This window comes from Paramisgurnus dabryanus, chromosome 16 (assembly GCF_030506205.2).
Source record: "Paramisgurnus dabryanus chromosome 16, PD_genome_1.1, whole genome shotgun sequence".
Lineage (NCBI taxonomy): Eukaryota > Metazoa > Chordata > Actinopteri > Cypriniformes > Cobitidae > Paramisgurnus > Paramisgurnus dabryanus.
The window spans coordinates 19,611,508-19,631,022 of record NC_133352.1 but is presented as its reverse complement, the minus strand read 5'-3'; the positions used below and the strand labels follow the sequence as shown (position 1 = coordinate 19,631,022).

The following is a 19,515-nucleotide window of genomic DNA, read 5'->3' as shown; positions in this document are numbered from 1 at the left end:
CAACCTTCCTTTACTGGCACTGTGCCACTACACATTTTCACTCTTTTTAGTTTTTTCCCTTTGTAAGAAAAAATTCACCAGCATTCAGAAACGTTTTACACACTTCCTGTATGATGAACTTCATAAAGGTTTCTGTTAGGTTTCTCCTTCCATCTCAAAAATGCTCCACGACATAAGGAGGGAGTGAAAAGGCAAGACTCACACAGGAAGTAACGCTAACCCAACAGGATATCTATAGCTGTGGTTATGCTGATGGAGGCAGAACGCACACTTTTGATTTCATTGCTTGCTTACTTGCAACGTTTTGCAGCATTTTCCATTGTGTAGTCAGGGTATACGATACGTTCAGATGATTCATCTTTAATCTAACTTAAGTTTATCACAATTCGGCATCAGTGATGCGCACTTCATGCTAATTCTGTCACCTTACCCCAATTGTTATTGTTATGGTTCAAAGATAATGTTGCCATGCTGCGAATCGATTAAACCCCAGTTTACAAAATTGTCAATGAGGCAGTTTCCCGGACAGGGTTTAGATTAATCCAGGACTAGGCTTTAGTTATATTAAGGCATTTGAGTAGTTTTTACAAACAAACTTTACCCAAAACATTGGCACAGATCTATATGAAGATATGCCAGTGTAAGATGTTTTTACAAAACACGCATTTTAACCTGGGACAAGAGTAGGCCCTGTCCGGGAAACCGCCCTTAAGTGTACATGTGCGTCATTTTCTAAAAAAGTCCATATATTTGATGACGCTGTATTAAAAGTCATCATGCTGTACCGCTATTGGAATCAGTATAGTTCAGGTATAGGAAAGACATAAGAAACACATTTTTTCCTGTTATTCTCTTTTGGAAACTTATGAGGAGTACAGGTGCAAAACCCGGAAAAAAATGTGCGTTTGACATGTTTTCTTGTAAGATTTTTTTTTCATGCTCTTAAGTTCGTTTAGGTTGAGTAATTTCAGTTTGATGTAAATGAAAAGGTTATAAGTCAGTAACTGAAATGCCTTATTTTCACAAATGTCACTTTAGTCATTTCGTTGGAATTTAATAATAAAACAACAATCGTTTTGCATGCCATCATTTTTTCAGTTTTTCTTCCGTGCCCTTAGAGGACTTTGCTGAAAAATCTATTTGCCGTTTAGCGGTTCTGCCAACAAATCTGTATTTCTGAAAGGCCTGAAGCTGGTATTAAGCAAATTTGATATAAAGGTATTTGATAAACATATAATAAGTGCCAATAGCATTCGGTTAACATCATTGTCTCATTTATAGCCGAGGTGGCATTTAGTGGCTTTTGCATCTAAGATTTTTATGCTTGCTTTTTATTACACTGCATTTTTAGTTATGTGCACAGCAATTTAGTTGACTCATTCATAACTATACCTAAAGAGGTTGATAAATAGCAAAATATAGACCATTGTGACCGAACGTTTACACTAACACAGCTTACAGTGTCGTATTAAATAAACTGTTTGTCATCATCATTTTGTACAGTGAGGATCTGGACAAGTTCATGGAAAGTCAGGGTGCCACTGCTCCTGGTATCTTGACACTGACCACCAGCCTTAGCAAGCCCTTCATGAGGTTGGACAAATACCCCACCCTACTGCAGGAGCTTGAAAGACACGTGGAGGTAACAGCAAGTGGCCAAACTCGAGCCTAACAATGACTTACATAGTATTTCATTGACTTTGACCTCTTTTATCCTTTAGGAAGCCCATCCAGACTACAGCGACATTCTGAAAGCAACCAGCGTTTTTAAAAGTCTTGTGGTATGTTACAGTTCTCTATTACATATATGTGCCTCTGTGACATTTTAAACTCTCCGTACCCAAAGAAACATTTGTCATTTCATTTCTTAGTTTTGACCAAACTGAAAAAGTTTCCTGCCATGGTGCTTTTGAATCTTTTCTCTCGAAATACCTTTTACTCTCAGGACTAAACCACACAGCAGGTTCACTGCACTTTACATTTTGGAGGAGATCTATGTGTTACATGAAATGTAAAGGTTAAGGTTTAAGCGTGTTTTTATAAGTTGCGGTCTAAAATAGACAAGGAATAGATGAGTCATTTTGCAGACAGAAGCCTCTCAGGTCAAAGGTTTCAGCACAGTCAATTATAGTACAGGTTATGTCTTTACTAGCGTTTGGTGGAACGGTTTGATGTGCTTTTTTCTGTCAGGTAAGGGAGAGTCCCATTGTCATGGTTTAGATCATGCTAGTGCAGGCACCCTGTAGGTTTGGTCTTCCCCGGTGCCTATGTATTTTCAGTTACATTTGGTAGTTTGCCCCTAAGATGATTTGCATGTTATTTTAAGGTGCTCTGGTAGGAAACTGTCAGCTTGGAACATAAATGTGTAACGTGTTGCGAAAATCGCAATGTGTAGAAATGGTATGACAACTTTTTCATTTTCCAGGATTATTGTGTTTTGGATATGTTTACTTAACAACAAAATCAAAACTCAGTGCCAACAATTATTTTAATGTAGACGGTTTCATCGGACGTCCGTGCGCTGACGTGATACACGTCTGGATCTGAACTTTACTTCCAGTTTCGGTTTTTTTAATGGTCTGACTAGTTGATCTCTTGAACAAATGCCTCGTTTAAAATAACAAATGTTTTGGTTTCCTATGTAATGTGTTATATAAATAAATTACGTTTAAAGAACAACTTTGTTGTTATTTATTTTTAGCAGAGTTTATCGGAAGTTACATGCGGACCACGACAGCCGCTTGTTTATGTTGTTACTGCTAAAACCGTCTATAAGCAGTAACCAAATGTTTAACCGAAACAAATGGTTAACAAAGATTTTAACCATCAAATCCCATACAAAGATTTTAAAATTAAAGAATGTATCTAAGAACACCACACCGAGTGCAACATTGTAACATTTTATTTATTTGTTGTTTCCGGTGTTGCATATCTGCTACAATGTTATGACTTTTGAAGTCTACATTTTTTTCTAGTAAACGCATTTAGACTTTGAAATTCTTAAAAGTCGTGTTTCTCTGTAAAGACTTGTTGGACAAAACGTGTAAGTGTCAAAAGTTAATGGGAAAATAAATGGGTTTTTAGCGAAGGAACCAGTGTCCCGCTAACTTCAGGTGATGGCCTACAAAAATGTGTCATCCCTGCAGCACACTACTGTTTCAAAGCTATTGTTCCCAAATATTGGGAATCAGTTAAATTTACTTTAAGGGGAGATTTCCTGGACAGGGTTTAGATTTACCCAGGACTAGGCCTTTGTTATTTTAGGACATTTAAGATGTTTTTACAAAAAAACCTTAGAAAAAATATATAAAATGCATATTTTTTTTTTTTAAATATGCATTTTAGCATGGGACTAGGATAATCTCTGTCTGAAACACCCTTAAGTGTTTAACTTTTGACTCATAGTATGACCTGCATGTCGTCGCATATAATGTGTAAGGAATAATTGATGACGGGCCATTGAATTATAAGAAAATAATGCACACCAAGGTGGTAATGTGCGTCGTGGCGTTACACCGCAGGTGTGCATTATTTTCAAATAATTCAAAGGACCGGAGTCAATTATTCCGCTTATACCACGGTTACCACAAACATTGCTCTGGCGCCTATTTTTAAGACATTTGACAAGTTAGGTGTGCGGTTTACAGAAAAATAATCAACACCCATAGAACATTTCTCAGCCAATCAGAATGCAGCATTCAACAGACCCGCGGTATAATACTCATTAATTCTTGTCTTTTTTTCAGACTCAGTGCCAAGATCTGCGAAAAAGAAAGAACCTGGAGTTGCAGATCTTGTCGGAGCCAGTGCGGGGTTGGGAGGGCGAGAGCATAAAGTCTCTGGGTCAGGTGGTCTACATGTCACAAGTTCACATGCAAAGCAGCTCTAGCGAGGTGAGGACAAGGGTGCAAACCTAGAGTTGACACTGCAGCAAACAAACCTGAACTCCTCTTACTTTCACATATATGTGGTTGCAGCACTTGTTGTTTACACAACATAAGTGTTTCAGTCATGCTGGCACAATATCACAACAAACTGTATGAAATCAAAGTTGCATGACTGAGATTATTGTATTGCACAGAACGAGGTTTTTCATGGCAAAGTTTTATTAAAAGTAACGGCCAAATACACAAATTCCCTTCTTGGATTTAGTTGTGCGTCTTAGCCCACGGATGGAAAATGATCAAGTGTAAATAGCTCAAAGCCCATGCAAAGTTGTGCATTTGTGGTCAATGAATGCGTTATCAGCTTATAACAAACACCCTCCAGATCTAACTATCTAGTTAAATCTAGTTAATGGAAAATCCAAAGTGCAATGTGATGGCAGATAACATCTTCAAGGGGTTTCTTGAAGCAAAACTTATAGGTCGCGCGGAATAGCATTGTAGTGACTGTCATAAAGTCTTGAGTTTTTCCTCCATTCCTGCTGAATATATTCCCTTTCTCTTTCTCTCCTTTGCTTAGCTGATATTTATCTTGGTTTGCTAAAAACGAGGTATGATATGTGTTGATCATAGGAAACCGGTATAGCAGTTAAAGCAGTACACAAACCCAAAACCTTGTGTGACATAGATACATATGGTGTGTGTGTGTGTGTGTGTGTGTGTGTGTGTGTGTGTGTGTGTGTGTGTGTGTGTGTGTGTGTGTGTGTGTGTGTGTGTGTGTGTGTGTGTGTGTGTGTGTGTGTGTTTGATGTAAGGGTCCAGTAATAACATACAGCTGATTATAATTGCAGGCACATTTGGTGTCCAAAGTCATTATATTCAATTTTTTTCAAATTATTATATTTGTAATTATTTCAATAATTACGTATTCCTATTCATGGTTTACAAAATGTTACAGGCCATAACAATATAATAAATCCATTTGACAAATAATGACTTTGGACACCGCATGTACCTGCAATATATAATCACCCATACACCTGCCATGAGCATTATTATAGATGTAATTATTTACATGTAGTAGAACTCACACATGTATTGTCTATTTGATTGTGCATTTGTTTAGGATAAAGAAGAAAAGTACCTGATGTTGTTTCCGAACGTGGTAGTGATGTTATCTGCTAGCCCAAGAATGAGTGGCTTTATTTACCAGGTGAGCAGATTCACTTTTGCATATACTAAAGACGTGCAGTGTTAATGATTCAGTTCATGACAATCAGCAGATTAATTTATAAAGCAAGGGACAGGAACCAGGCCTTCATTTGTAACCTAACCTCATTCTATTCAATCTCATAGGGACGGTTATCTTTGGCAGGAACAACTGTAACCAAACAGCCCGAAGATGCAGAAACAAGCTATTATGCCTTTGAGATAACAGGTTTGTGTCCGTCCAAATAAACAATCCTGTTCTCCCACTTAAACAGTTGTGGATGATGGTGTTTTGGTTGTGTTTTCAGGAGGAACGTTAGATCGTGTTATAGTGTTTTGCAGCAGTTCACAGGAGCTGCAGGAGTGGTTAGAACATCTTCATGCTTACTCCAAGGAGGGAAGCCCAGTTGTTACAACGCTGAAGGTAATCGACCATAATATGTTTTAATCAGATCTATTTGCATAAGAGATTATTGTAATGCATTATGGGATGTGTGAGTCATGAGAAAAATTGGTTTTATAATGCGCTATTAAGCAAGCTTAATGGAAACTTTCAATTAAAATAATACAAAAAATTTTAAGTCTGTCAAAAAAGTTTGTTGTTGAATGGAGCTATTTAATGCTATATTCTGATTGGTTGAGAAATGTTCCAGGGGTGTTGATTATTTTTATGTGCCGTATTAAAGTAAACTTAGAATTTGGCTAAAGTCTGGTATCTTAGGATAGTGATTCTCAAACGTTTTCGCCATGCGGCCCCCTTTGTCTGTACATTCACAACGCGGCCAGCAAGACAGTTTAAAAACGCTCTGGGTGCCCTGCCAAGAACACTATAAAAAAGATTAATGGACCTTCTGAATATTGAATGCAATCTCTGGAATACTCTCATATGGCAAGCCGCGAAGGACTTCTATTGGTTGCCACCGAACCGTGTCATAGCTCATTATCATAAAGTTGAGCTGATCATACCGTCCAAGACGTGCCGCGCCGCTGCTCAACGGAGCCCCCAGCCAGCTCTCATGGATAATAAAGGACTTCCGGCCACTTTAACGCCCTCGCTGGCGGCATTGTGAACACACAGTGTGTACATTGCATCCCTTTGTGGCCTCCCCAAAGAAAATGTATGACATAAAACTTTCTTTAATTCAACAGAAATATTTTATTAAACAACGTAGTGCTACTGGTTAGTAGCCTGATTTTTCTGTTGTTCAATTACACATAATTCATGATAAATTAATACATTTTGTAAAATGTCATAAAACTAGACACCCCCTGGCACTAGGCATAGGCCGGTATGAGATTTTGGTGGTATGATAACCTTTAGCAAAAATGCCATGGTTTCACAGTATTGCGGTTTTGCCATTGCAACACTAAAATGTGTTATTTTCAGACGTATACAAACAACAACTTTTTAACTGGACACAATACATTTTATTTCTAAGCAACATACAACATGTATGCTGCTGGGTGAAAATAAAGGCTTTAAATTATAATTTTGTTTAAAAAAAAATTGGTTGCCTACCCGGCACCATCTCATGGCCCCCAGTTTGAGAACTACTGTCGTAGGATACAGAATAACAAAAGTTTTTGTTACTGGCTTCATCTGTAAAACATGCACCTACAAACACAGCTCACCAGTATTTGATGTCATTAATGTGGTTCACACATGCTTGGGAAACTTGTCATTTTCAAAATGTGTTTTGTTTTTGATAGAACGTTGAGGGTAAATCTATGACCACGTCTGGTACAGCATCCCACCACTTGCACGGTTTCGGTGCTCCTGTGGCTAACCGAGGCCCGCTCGAACCCCCCAAGATCACCAAGCCATGGTCCTTAAGCTGCCTGAGGCCGGCGCCCCCCCTCAAACCTTCCGCTGCTCTGGGTTATAAAGAGGTAACTGCCACCTCACCCAGTACAGAAAACAGTCATAAGAGTGGGAGCGTAATTCACCACTGTGTACGCCTGGTGGTCCTAACAGGAAACCTGTGCACACACAAATTGTGCTTTGACTGTAAGTTGTTGTAATAAAAGGTGCGCTTTTCAGTAGGTAGTTTCGTTTATCTTCAAAGTTATGGTGCCAATGTTGAGATGCCAATGTTATCTCTGAATTAAATGGAATGATTTTTGAGGTGCACACCTTCCAAAACTACCCAAAGCACACTTGAATATATCTTTCTACACGTGCATTGCATCTGAATAAGATGTTTGAGCCAAATGCGCTCTCGTGAAATGCATGTATATACACTTCTGTTTTCATCACTGATGTTTCTCTATCATATTCCTGTCAAACTGTTCCTATATTCTCACACACATCTTCATTCTCTCTCCATTTTCTGCTTCTTTAGAGAATGTCTTATATCCTGAAGGTAAGAAGAGTTGTGAGTCAGTGTTTTTGTGTGTGCGTGCGTGACAGTGTCTGTGTGCTTGGCTAGCATTGGTGTTGCTCGGTGTATTCATGCCTGGCTTTGCTGTAAAACACTCTCCTGTTTTTCTCTCTGTTCTGTGGCACGCTTGTTTTTGTTCACCACTCCTTCTGCTGTGATCGTGGCTTTGAGATTTGAATTTAAAGTTATTTATTGTTTGGATGGATGGGGTTCTAATACAGAAGGGCTGGACGATATGCTGTATATGTAATAATTATGATTAAGTCATTGTGTATGTGATTATATATAGAACCGTTGAGAAACATGCACAAAGATGGATTTAATTATTCATTTGGAAACAATCCTTCTAAACACCATATTTGGGAGGTAGTGATTTCCTGTTTGTCAACATTCAAACCTTTCTTCAAAAGTTAAGATACCCACAAACCCGATAAACCGCTTTCATGCATGAAAAACTTTCTGCAGAACAAGTTACAATACTTAACAATACATGGGAAAAGATATTGTATAGTAGTCAAATAGTTTTTGCCATGTTTGCAACAATAAATACAGACTAATTTATTTGACTTGTTCCAGTGTTTACAGTTCTCTTAAAAAATGAGAGTTGATTAATTCATGCATTTATAAAGTGGTTGACTGAGGATGTAAAAAATGTATTATATCATGAGGAAAACCTTTTTAAAGGAAAACAACATCGTTTTTCAATATTTTACTATGTTCTTTCCTCAACTTAGACAAATTATTACATACCTATCTTTTTTCAATGCGTGCACTTAATCTTTGTACAGCGTGTTGTGAATATGTTAGCATTTAGCCTAGCCCCATTCATTCCTTAGGATCCAAACAGGGATGAATTTAGAAGACACCAAACACTTTCATTTTTTTCCAATTTAGCTCTTTCCCCGCCAGCGTTTAAAAAAAAAAATTTGCCAGCCAGCTCCAGCATTTTTCATGATTTTCACAAAAGTTTAATGCCTTCCAGAAAATGTTCTTCTTTAAATATATAAACAAACAATATATCAAATGAAAGAACAGACCCTCTGCTTTCAAACAAAGCATTCAACATCCTACCTTCATTAGTTCTCTTTTTATCACCTCTCAAATATGGGTAGGTTTCTTCAAAATCACCCATTTTTGAGCAAAAAGCTGAGATAATTCCTTTTTGTGAAGGACTTTTGATAGAGATCAGATGCAGAGCGATCTTTAAAACATGAACGGAGTTCTTTCTCTTTCACGTGAGGCGCTACTTCCGGGTTGTATAAGTTGCGGAAGTGCGCCACCTGGAGTATAATAGCGGTATTGTGGAAAGCCGTAAATTCTCGTCATTGGCAGGAAAGCATTTTCTTATTTTCTTAATTGACGAGTTATCTCGTCCATGGCGTTTAAAGAGTTAAAGACTGTTACATGAGGAAGTATGGTGGCACAAAATAAAACGTGGCGTGTATGGTGGAAGAGCACTTAGTTTGCAGCACTTCGACCTCAGGCGCAATAATATTGACGGAAGATTGAACGAAAGGGGGAATAGTCAGGAGTGATGATGGCTGCGTCCGAAAACTCTAAATTGCTGCCTTCTGGGGCAGCTTTCCAAGGCAGGAAGGCATCAAGGCATGTCCGAATTCAATGTTAGGTTTACTTCCTGTCTCCTCAGATACCTATGCGTGGGCGTACAATGAGAATGTGATTGGTTGAGCCTGGTCAAGTTCGAAAAAATAAAATGGCGGCCAAGGAAGCGACTGGAGCACAAATTTAGTGCAAATAAATGTATATATTCACTTTTTACACATTGTAATTGCATTTCTAGCGAGAAAATAGTATTGTAGTTTTCAAATATGTGATAAGTTATCACAAAGGCGCTCTCTGTTTATTTTTCAAACATGCTGCCTTTGAAGTGTGTACCAAAGTCTTTCTCTGAGCTGCCTTCATGCCTCCGAAGTCATTGCCTCATGAGGCAGTGAGGCAACAAGTCACTGCCTTGAGTTTTCGGATGCAGCCCATGTTACTGTTCGGCGATGTCGAAGTCCTGCTTCACATAGAGTACGGCCATACAATATAGTTCTCATTTTTTATCCGCTTGGTCGCCCAACTACAAACAGAAAACTATTAATTTGTTATGGCCCTTCATTTACACTGCAATGGCATTTTTGTAGAACATTTTGATAATGGATTTCACAGTGCAAGTTGTTGAAAACTACACTGTTGTCATCTGTGTCTAAATAACAGAAACAAGAATTTGTATTAATGGTGACATCATGTGCAGGTGTATTACAGTACGTGTTCAGACATCATGTAAAAAATCACGATGATACAGCGTGCGTATTGCAGCGTTTTTAGTTGTTTTTCATTTTGAAAACATTGTCGTCTGTACGTGAACAATTTACATTTTAGTTAATCTAGTATTTGTTGTTGTGATTCTATAATAACTACACAAACAAACTGTGATCATGATAAACTTATTATTTGTGAAACTTGTTAAAATGAACACTTTACAATAAGGTTGTCTTTGTAAACATTAGTAAATGGATTAGCTAACATAACCTTACATCTAGCAATCTAGTTTTCCAGCATTTATTAATCTTTCTTAATGATAGTAATTTCAATACCTTGTTTCTTAATACTAGAAATTAGATGACTCAAAACTTCATGGATTTCACTAGTTGATTTTTAAGGGTGATGACCTGGAGTGTTTAGTCATTCAACCAATACAGTATGCGGCTTAAGTGGGGGCTGCAAATACAAAAGGTCTGGTTGATTGTTTTCACTTTATTTTACCATGATCTAAGTGTAATTTCACCTTAGTCATTTTCGGTGTGCTTTCCATTTTCATTAACTTTAGAGAGTAAATCGTAAAACAAAAATGACTACGTACAAAATTTAATTTACCAAAAAAATAAATTTGAAACAATTATTTGAAATATCAAAGCAATATTGTCTTAGTTGTTTTTTGGTTAAATTATAACACTTTCATTTCAGCTCTGTTTTTTGTATAACAGTTTTCAGGAAAACTGACCTTTAAACAGTGAACTTCAGGAAATGAATTAAAAAACTTTATTAAGCTTTCAAACAGGCAGTTTCATATAGATGACTCACTCTATTGTTTGCATGTATTAAATCATAAAGGAGGTGAAGCTTTGAAGCTACTGTAACAAAGTCACCAAATGACTCACACTGAAATAATTAGTTCACAAACAAAACCATCACTTAACTGCAAATAGTTTTGATTTACAAATTTCTTACTTGACATTTAATTTGGTGTAATAATAACTTATGTAAGGTAGCACTTATTGCTCTCATTAATTTGCATCCTCAGACACAAATAAAGGTTTGCAGGTTAGTGCTTTAATTCTGAGCTAAGCATGCACTTGCTTCATTAAGACTGTCTCCTCAGGACACCAGCAAAAGCCCCAGACCCATCAAAAAGTTCCTTCCCAAGAGAAAAACAGAGAGAAAACCATCAGATGATGAGTTCCTGCTTAGAAAAAGTAAGTATAGTAACATGACAAATGTAAGGTTTTTCTCAAAATTAAGATCTCTTGAACTTGAGTTGTTCCTGCAGCTCACCTATATAAATAGGTGAATGCAACACCAAGGTCATCGGTTCAATAGGCTAACGTTTGATAAAAGTGTTTGAATTTAAATAAAAGAACTCTATATATGGTATGAGTCTATAACAGTAGTAGGATTGCTGGGTTTAAGACATTAGTGTGAAGAAATGTCTAAATATATGCATGTCTCTAAATTGTTTGTTTGTATGATGGATAGGCACGGCTGCTCTGGAGGAAGATGCCCAGATACTAAAAGTGATTGAGGCTTACTGTACTGGAGCCTCACCAGGTCTTCACCAGTCCACCACAGGTAAGACTTGCCCAGCATCTGTACTACATTATTAGAGCATCTTCAGTATGCTGGTTTCTGGAAAACCTTTGTTAGGTAAATACCGTATTTTCCGGACTATAAGTCGCTCCAGAGTATAAGTGCATCAGTCATAAATGCGTTTTGAAGTGGAAAAAAATGGACTATACAGCGCGTTTATTTAGAAAATGATTTCACAAATCCAAGCCAAAGATCAGCAATTAATCTGGAAAAGCAAGTTATTCAACTAAACAATAGCACACAGAACAACAGGCTAAATAGGTATAAAGTAACATAAACGGTTATTTACACGATACATAATAGCATACAGAACATACCTGGGAGGCTGAATAGGCTAAATTAACACGACAAGCCAAATTAAGTTCAAAAAGGTCCCGAAGTCATTACACATCACTGAATCCATCGAATTACATAAATACAGGAGCAGCATAGAGCGGACTCTCGCGTCTGTAGACGGTAATGGTTTCTCTTGGTTCATATGAAATAATTTTAAACGTATAGTCCTGAACATACGGTAAGCCTAATAGAAATGTTAGCGTGTGCAGATTGACATCCTCTGTTCCAAATCAGCATAATGATGTTGCCTCCTAAGATGCCCAAATTTTAATCTACCATTGCATGTATTGGTAGCTTGGCAGTCTTTGAATGCACTGCAACCAGCAATATGAATCCGAGACGGTGGATAAAGAGCTACAATCTAATCTTTATATTTATGATCTCAGCTGTTCGTAAAGAATGTGTCCCCCAAGTCCTGCTACCAGAAGAAGAGAAGATTATTGTTGAGGAGATGAAGAGCAATGGCCAGACAGTGATCGAAGAGAAGTATGTTTTCATGAAAGAACTCCATAAAGATGTAGTATCAACCTCAGAAGATCTAGTTGTCTATTTAGTTTTCAATGTATGAGTAGCGTTGTGTGCAGATATATTTTGAATACAGACAAAAATCCTTTTTTTACTTTCTTGTTTTTGCAGAAGTCTTGTTGATGCAGTTTATGCTCTAAAAGATGAGGTCCATGAATTAAAAAAGGTACAGTTGGAAATGTATATCTTTATGATTACCTGGACTATAATAAGCGTTATGGTAAGTTACTCTTCTGATGGTGTGCGCTTGTAAATTTAGGAGAGTAAATGGATAAAGCAGAGTCTGGAAGAAGAACAGAAGTCCCGTAAAGAGTTGGAACGGGTGGTCAGGAAGTTGCTTAAGCTGAAGAATGACTGTTCCTGGGAAGAAGCAGCAGCCCACTAAAAACACTGTGGACATTCAGTGTTTTTTGCCATTTATGTGTTTTTTGTGTCTGTCTGTGTGTCCTGTATCGTGTTTTTCAAAGCGGTCTACACTGAACATCATTTTTGGAAAATCACCACAGCTGGGATTTTCTGCAATTGCGCGAATTTTTTTTAGGACAGAGATGCGAATTGCAACCCTGTGAACCCTTATTTGTGCCGCCGAATTACATTTTTCCCCTTCACGGATAATTATCACTGTGCTGTTTCCTTAAGCTCCTGCGATGTGCTCGGTACAAGAGTAGATGCAGCATTCCGGAAAAAAAAGCTTGGAACGTGGAAAAAGTTGGAACACCTCAGGAAACTGATGGATTTTTTTTTTCTTAAACTGCTCTTTTTTTCTTCCATGCACTGTCTGCACAAAAGAAAATAGGTCATCATGGAGCAAATGAACAAATATCTGCCTCATTTTATGACTGTTACTGATTTCAGTCATGGATTTAATCTGTGTCATCTACTAAATCTGATAAACAGCATATCAACTCATGCCGCTCTTGTACAAATGAGATTATTCTGTGGATGACTTATGAGTGACAGAGGTGTTGGACTTCATGGTCATTGCAAATGTTTGTGGGTCTAGGTGCACTGCAGAGCTCCAGTGATGACAAGTATTACACAAATACATCTGTCCCATTTCTGCTTTAATAATGTGAAATCGTTTCTGATTCTCGAGGATCTTTTACACTTTGAGATAGCAAGATGGCCTAGTTTAAATGTTACAGGTTTTTTTTTTCATCTACATGCTTGTAATCCACCATTGGACTGTAGGTTTAGATTGAATGTTTTTAAAACGTGTGCTACGCAAACGATCCCTCGCATCAGCATTGCTTGTACAGTATTTCTAAAACAGCCATTATATTACATAATCATGCTTTGATAATCATTCTCATACTAGTCTAAAGCTATCAGGGATATAGTTGTCAAGTTTATAATACTATACAAATACGATACATCATATAATGTATGTATATCATATATACTTGCATACAGTATAAATATGTATATATCATAGTAGATACTATAAAACATTTTTATGAAAAAAATACACTCAGAAAAGGGTACAAGAAGGTACAAAAGTTGGTAACTTTTGTGCCTAAAAGGTGCATATTGGTTCCTCAAAGTTACACATTAGTACCTTAGAGGTGCATACTGGTACCTCAAAGGTACATATCTGTACGAAAATGGTACATATTAGGACCCAGTGAAAACTTTTGTACCTTTCTTCTGAGTCTAAGAAATGTCAACCTCTTTTTACCGAGGTTTGAAACTATTTCATACGTATCTTGAACCAAAAAAAATATATATATTGCAGATTTGGTTCTTAAAGGACATATCTGTTGAAAACAATTTTAGGAGAAACACAACTATAGGCACTGATATTTATTCCTCCCTATACATAAGAGGCTCATAATGAATATAAATTGAGTCAAATCCCATTTTTAGATTTTGTAAGCAAACAGTAGCCACCGGAGGTACAGTGTGATCTAAGTATTTACTCATTTTCACTGTGGCACAGTCATGTGTGGCGTGTCTTGCTTTTTTCTTGAATTCTTGCCACAATTCCTAACAGTCATGTTCAGTAAATGAGTAATTACAAGGGTGATTACACAAATAACATCATGTTAGGTGCTGAACCCTTTTATCTATTCATTACGACACTGTAATACATATGCTGTAGTCATGCAGCTGTTTACTGTAGATTGAAATGTATGTTATTTACTGGCAACAATTAAACATTTACAAGTCTTTTTCTTTACAGAATAAAACTATAAAATAAGAACCTCATGCAACGCTTTCTGGAAACCAGAAATCCTCATCAATCTTTTTCTGTCTTTTCCTTAAGATTTTTCCCCAGAATGCTTTGCATAAGGCTGTTTTTATTCTGTAAAGACAACGACTTTTTAAAATTTAATGTTCATTTAACTTTGAACAAACATAAGTAACCTACATTTAAATCTACAGTAAGTTACTGTCAACCAGCTTCCAGTAATACTGTAATTTCTACAGATATTTTGTACACTGCAGTGTAACATGTATGTGACTAATGCGTTTTATCGCTGTGAATTGGAGGAAGCAGTGCATTTAAAGAGCCATATGAGAAGAGTTTGGTGGGGATTTTTTCATTTATTTCCTTTTCAAACACACCACCAGTGCTTAATTTTAGAGCATTGCTGGTGTAAAAGCAGCGATTTGATGCAATAGATGACTTTTGTAATAATTACTGTGTGTTTATAGGCGGTTCCTTTCTCTTGGAAGGAGTTGGCTATACTGTATAATCGAATTAGGCAATAAGATGTGCACTAAGGTGCACGATATAATGCTGTTACTGTTTGTGTGTGTGTGTCTATTGGTTTTTCGAATTGTTTTACAACAATTAACCTTGCATGCCATGTATTAGCCTTAAATATTGTTTTAAAGTGTTAACTCCAATAGATTGTATTGTATTATTGTTATTTTGGAAACTCCTGCGTTTTAAAATCTGCCTTAGTGTGAATATAACCATGTGTTCTTCCTGATGGTCTGTGTATTTGCGTGTGTTATGTGGGATGCGATGGTTGAAATGATCAGTGGCTTGTGTGATGAATATTCACAATGCTAGTGCCACATGGAAACATGCAGTTTGCTTGACGTGACTGCTGATCTCAACAAAATCCACTGTGTTCAAATGTCATGAATGTGTCAGGAAAAGAACTGAATACCTGATATCTGTAGCACTTTCAGGAGATCAAAAACGATGGGTCAAGAACATTCATGTCTGGTTGCTCTTTTAAAGTGTCCGCAAGCAGAGCTGATCTATGCAATATGAATGCTTATATATATATAATTTGTTTTTCTAATGCTTGTGTTTTTATTTTGCCCTCATTTCAATAAGGAATTGTTATAATAATAAAAAATAACATCATAAGATACTGTTTGCTTGTATTTGTGCCAAAATGCAGCCCAGCGTTGGGTAAAGTAACGACAAACCCAACACGTTTTAAGCCAAATGCTGGGTTGTGTTGCCCATTGTTGGGTCAAATATATTTTTTTAAGGATAATATATCCCAGCAGCTCTGTTTGTCCCTTCTTGACCCAACACTTTTTTGGAGCGTGAAGAAGATAATTTCCAATACATTTTGTGTTACTCATCCTGGATCAGAGTTAAAAAAGGAAATTCCGTCTAACTTTATGAAATGTGTTTATGACATCAACTTTGTGGTAGTCGAGGAAGGACAGACAAACGGATGGCAGGTGTGGAGTGAGCGTAGCAAGCTGTAAACTTCCTGTAAGCAGAGGCACTAGCGGGGCTCTGAAATGAACACGCATTTGTCACTTCAAACTCAGTGTTTCCATGGAGGAGGATCGAGGCACTGCAGAAGTTGGTTCATGATAACGTACGGTATTAAACATAAGGTAAAAACAGAACTTGTAGGCTTGGACTACTTTCTCTTCAAGCCCTTCCTACACATTCATTCCACATGCATTCACGTTTATTTCTTAACTCTGTGGTTAGGACTTTTTTAAACCTTTACACATACGTAGCAATGTTATGTAATAGGACCAGTGAGGGGTAAATGTATCAGAAAGCCTAACAGGAGATCGTGGGAATTGTGTGGAAGTAAGATTTAAATATATGTTTAGGTAGGGATTTAATTTTTTGTTTACACTATTTGTTTCAATTCAATTAAATAATTAATATAATTGTAAGTAATATTTATTATAATTAAATCTGCGCCTCACTGAAAAAATGATTCATTAAATTTACTCGGTAAGTGGTCGCAATCAATTTATTTAAGCTACATTTAAACAAAACAAATTAGAAAAACAAATCAAACTAAAAACTTTTATTTAAATGTAGCTTAAATAAATTGATTGCGACCACTTCACTTAAAAAAAATGAGTACATTTAATGAATCATTTTCTTTAGTGCTTTTTTATTAGCATTTGTTACCGGAGAAAAAACCATGAGATTTTTCACATTTTCAACTTTTATGTGGCCTGCACTGTCAGAAAAAGTGGTCAAAATATGTACCCCAGCTGTCACTGAATCAGTGCCCTTTCAAAAAGTATAGCTTTGCACCTAAAGAGTTCACATTAGTACCTCAGAGGTACATGGTACCAAAGCTTATTATTACCTCAATTATATATGTTAATATCTCAAAGGTATACCCAATAACTAGGTACATAGGTTGTGCTCCAGTGACAGTTGGGGTACATATTTTGACAATCTTTCTATATATAGGAGGACTTAAGAATATGTGTTGCTATCACTTTATCAATTTAAGTACAATTTATTTAGTTTTTGTTTTGTTGGATCAGGTGTTTAGTTCAATTAGTTGCACTATGAATTAACCTTAAAAAAATCAAGTATAATTGTGTCAGTATCACTGAATAAATATGGATAATACTTTATTATTATTTCAAGAAAAAATAGCAAACAGTAAAAAAAGAATCTTATAAAAGCAATAAATAATTTAGTACAAACACTAGCATTTATAGGATGATGACATTCATAGTATTCTTATCAGGTTGTATTTGAAAACTAACAACATAATTGAGCCATGAAATTCTGGATTAAATATTTCCATTTCCATATAGAATTCCTCGCCTAGATTGTGATGATGACATATAAATAATAAGAGAGTGATGCATGCAATGTTTATCATTGGTCATGTCTTCAGTTTAATGTCATGTTCAATATCCGCCATGATAGTGTCTCTGCGATCCAGTCAGTCACCTGATGATCTCATTTTGTCAGTTCTCCCTTTGACCATTCAGTCATTCAGAAAAGTTCATTCCTGTATTTTAAATAATCCAAAACTGCACGAGTTCTTGTTCAGCAAAGATGTGTTTGTTACTTTAACATAGAGCTGTTGTCCTTCCTGAAGACGAATCACTCCTGACAGAGAGGCAGTACATAAATCTTCTTTGCTTGGATTCAAGCTGCAATAAGATTTAAGTATCTCAACGTCGTCGTTGTCTTTATTGGGTAATTTGCTCCATATGCCCTGCTTCAATGAACTGCTAGAACTTCTGGAGAATGTGACGTGGGAATAGATAAAGTAGAGTCCAGGATGTGGAATAATCAATGTGTCCCCTGTACTGCGAACAGCATTCAGCAGTGAATGTTCTTCATCCCAAACAAGTTGTTGGTTTGGAAATCTGCCATCTAGAAGGATGATCAAAGAAATAGTATTATGTTTTGTTTTTTACCTTACATTTGCATGACCACATTATATAAATATTTGTCATTTTTCTTCATCTGAAATGTTTTGTCCTACCTTTAGGTACTCGTTCTTTCAGACGATACATGTGTGCTGCTGGCCTTTTGTAATGTGATGCTTCAGCTATCCTAGCCGCTGCTGGAGAGCAACACAACAACATTAAATTGTACAATATGCAAAATGTTATAAAGTAAAGCTACTGTATAGAGAGGCACCATCAAATTACAAACCTTGTTGTGGACTTGTTGATGTAGCCTGTGGAATAAAGAATAAGCAGATTAATAATAATTCACTTTACATCCTGATGGGTAATTTTCACATTTTATGATTCAGATGTAAGTTTTGAATACTTTTTAGGATATATATAAAAATCATATCTGCTTGATTCAATAAAATTCTGAATACTGAAACAAATGTACGGGTTGAGAGATGGCTAGATGTGGCTCAGTGGTTTGATTTTAAAATGTTTGAACATATATTGTAAGTTGATTTTTGCTTGAGTCTTTAGAAATGTTTGTATTTTATTGTTTATTTTTATGTCTATTTTATTCTTATTCTATTCAGGATTTGTAAATATTTTCTTGAATAATTTTTGTTATTATTCATCATTATCATATGTGGTGGTAAAATCGATACACACATCGCATCTTTTATCCCATGAGACTGCAGAATTTGTAGAGTAATTTGGTTTTAACTTCCTTTTTTTGCAGTAATGTTGGTTTTCGATACTTTTGTTTCTTTGATGCTCAACGTGGTGCATTGTGCATCTAACCACACAACCCAGGAAACTGAGAACAGGCCTCTAAAGTCCTTTAAGTATAAGTGCTGTTCTTTTGAAAAACTACAAATTATAAAAATGTAATTTTTTTGTATTGTTGTTTTTGTTGTTTGTACTTGTCGATATGACCTACATTTCTAAATAATTTATAGTATACAGTAAAAAATATTAACAAATATTTTTATGTTACTTTAACTTAACAAATTAAGTTAAACAATTTCAACTTGTTTTTATAATTTATGTCAACGTATGACAAGTTAAAACTTAAAATAATAGGTTGAATTGACTTGTAAAACCAAGTGGTTTAACTTCATGCTGTATTTTTTTACAGTGTATTTATGTTGCAAACACACTGCACATCTGTACGAAACATGAGCTAAAAAATTCAAACTTAAAAATCATTAACCTAAAGCGACACGTGACATAATTTACATACACATTAATTATTATTTTGTTTTTAATATGCCATAAATGTATACTTAATAGTTAAAAATAAGAATACAATTATAATATGATTTTTTTTTATTTACACATAATTGTTTCAGGTCTTTTTATACTAAAGTTGGAGTAAATAAATATTAAAAGTTAAGAGCCACCAAGAAAAGAAGAGTTCTTACCACATTGAGTTTTTGAAAGAGGTAAAGAAAACCTCCAAAGGTCAGCATCATGAGAAGTAGTAGCATCACAGATAAAAACTTGACTAAAGGTGTGTTGCTTGGCAGTGGAGGTCTGGTGTATCCTGCCCGTGGAGGCACCGGCGGAGGATTGTAGCTTGTGTGAAAGGTGTTTATCATGATGGAGATAAGAAGAGTTGATGCGAGAAGGGACGTGCACTCCAGAGAAACCCATGCAGTTCTGAAGAGCTGCTCTCAACAGCAATAGAGCTCATTTGAGCACAACTTCCT

The 19,515-nt window shown here is 36.2% G+C and overlaps 2 protein-coding genes across 4 annotated transcripts in view; one reads left to right on the top strand and one right to left on the bottom strand.

The window, feature by feature from the left end:
• The window catches only part of arhgef6 (Rac/Cdc42 guanine nucleotide exchange factor (GEF) 6), a 32,441-nt gene extending 16,906 nt beyond the window's left edge, over positions 1–15,535 (top strand). Inside the window, exons 10-22 of one of the 2 annotated variants that reach the window (XM_065271868.2) lie at positions 1,504–1,642; positions 1,722–1,781; positions 3,747–3,893; positions 5,011–5,097; positions 5,241–5,322; positions 5,402–5,517; positions 6,804–6,983; positions 7,436–7,456; positions 10,860–10,953; positions 11,234–11,326; positions 12,067–12,166; positions 12,317–12,371; positions 12,465–15,535. In XM_065271868.2, coding sequence (XP_065127940.2) covers positions 1,504–1,642; positions 1,722–1,781; positions 3,747–3,893; positions 5,011–5,097; positions 5,241–5,322; positions 5,402–5,517; positions 6,804–6,983; positions 7,436–7,456; positions 10,860–10,953; positions 11,234–11,326; positions 12,067–12,166; positions 12,317–12,371; positions 12,465–12,590 — 1,300 coding nt within the window. In that variant the 3' untranslated portion in view covers positions 12,591–15,535. The remainder of the gene's footprint in view (positions 1–1,503; positions 1,643–1,721; positions 1,782–3,746; positions 3,894–5,010; positions 5,098–5,240; positions 5,323–5,401; positions 5,518–6,803; positions 6,984–7,435; positions 7,457–10,859; positions 10,954–11,233; positions 11,327–12,066; positions 12,167–12,316; positions 12,372–12,464) is intronic. The other variant, XM_065271869.2, reaches the window with a different exon arrangement.
• A 1,436-nt stretch (positions 15,536–16,971) lies between these two features.
• cd40lg (CD40 ligand) lies at positions 16,972–19,515 on the bottom strand. Of its 2 annotated transcripts, none has more exons than XM_065270115.2 (4): positions 19,228–19,515; positions 18,063–18,087; positions 17,890–17,967; positions 16,972–17,777 (listed from the first exon to the last, which is right to left on the bottom strand). In XM_065270115.2, exons 1-4 carry the CDS (start codon positions 19,402–19,404, stop codon positions 17,401–17,403), a joined length of 657 nt encoding a protein of 218 aa, XP_065126187.2. In that variant the 5' UTR covers positions 19,405–19,515; the 3' UTR covers positions 16,972–17,400. The 2 variants fall into 2 exon arrangements, with proteins under 2 accessions (XP_065126187.2, XP_065126180.2); XM_065270108.2 differs by having other exon boundaries at positions 16,974–17,777; positions 17,890–17,970; positions 19,228–19,514.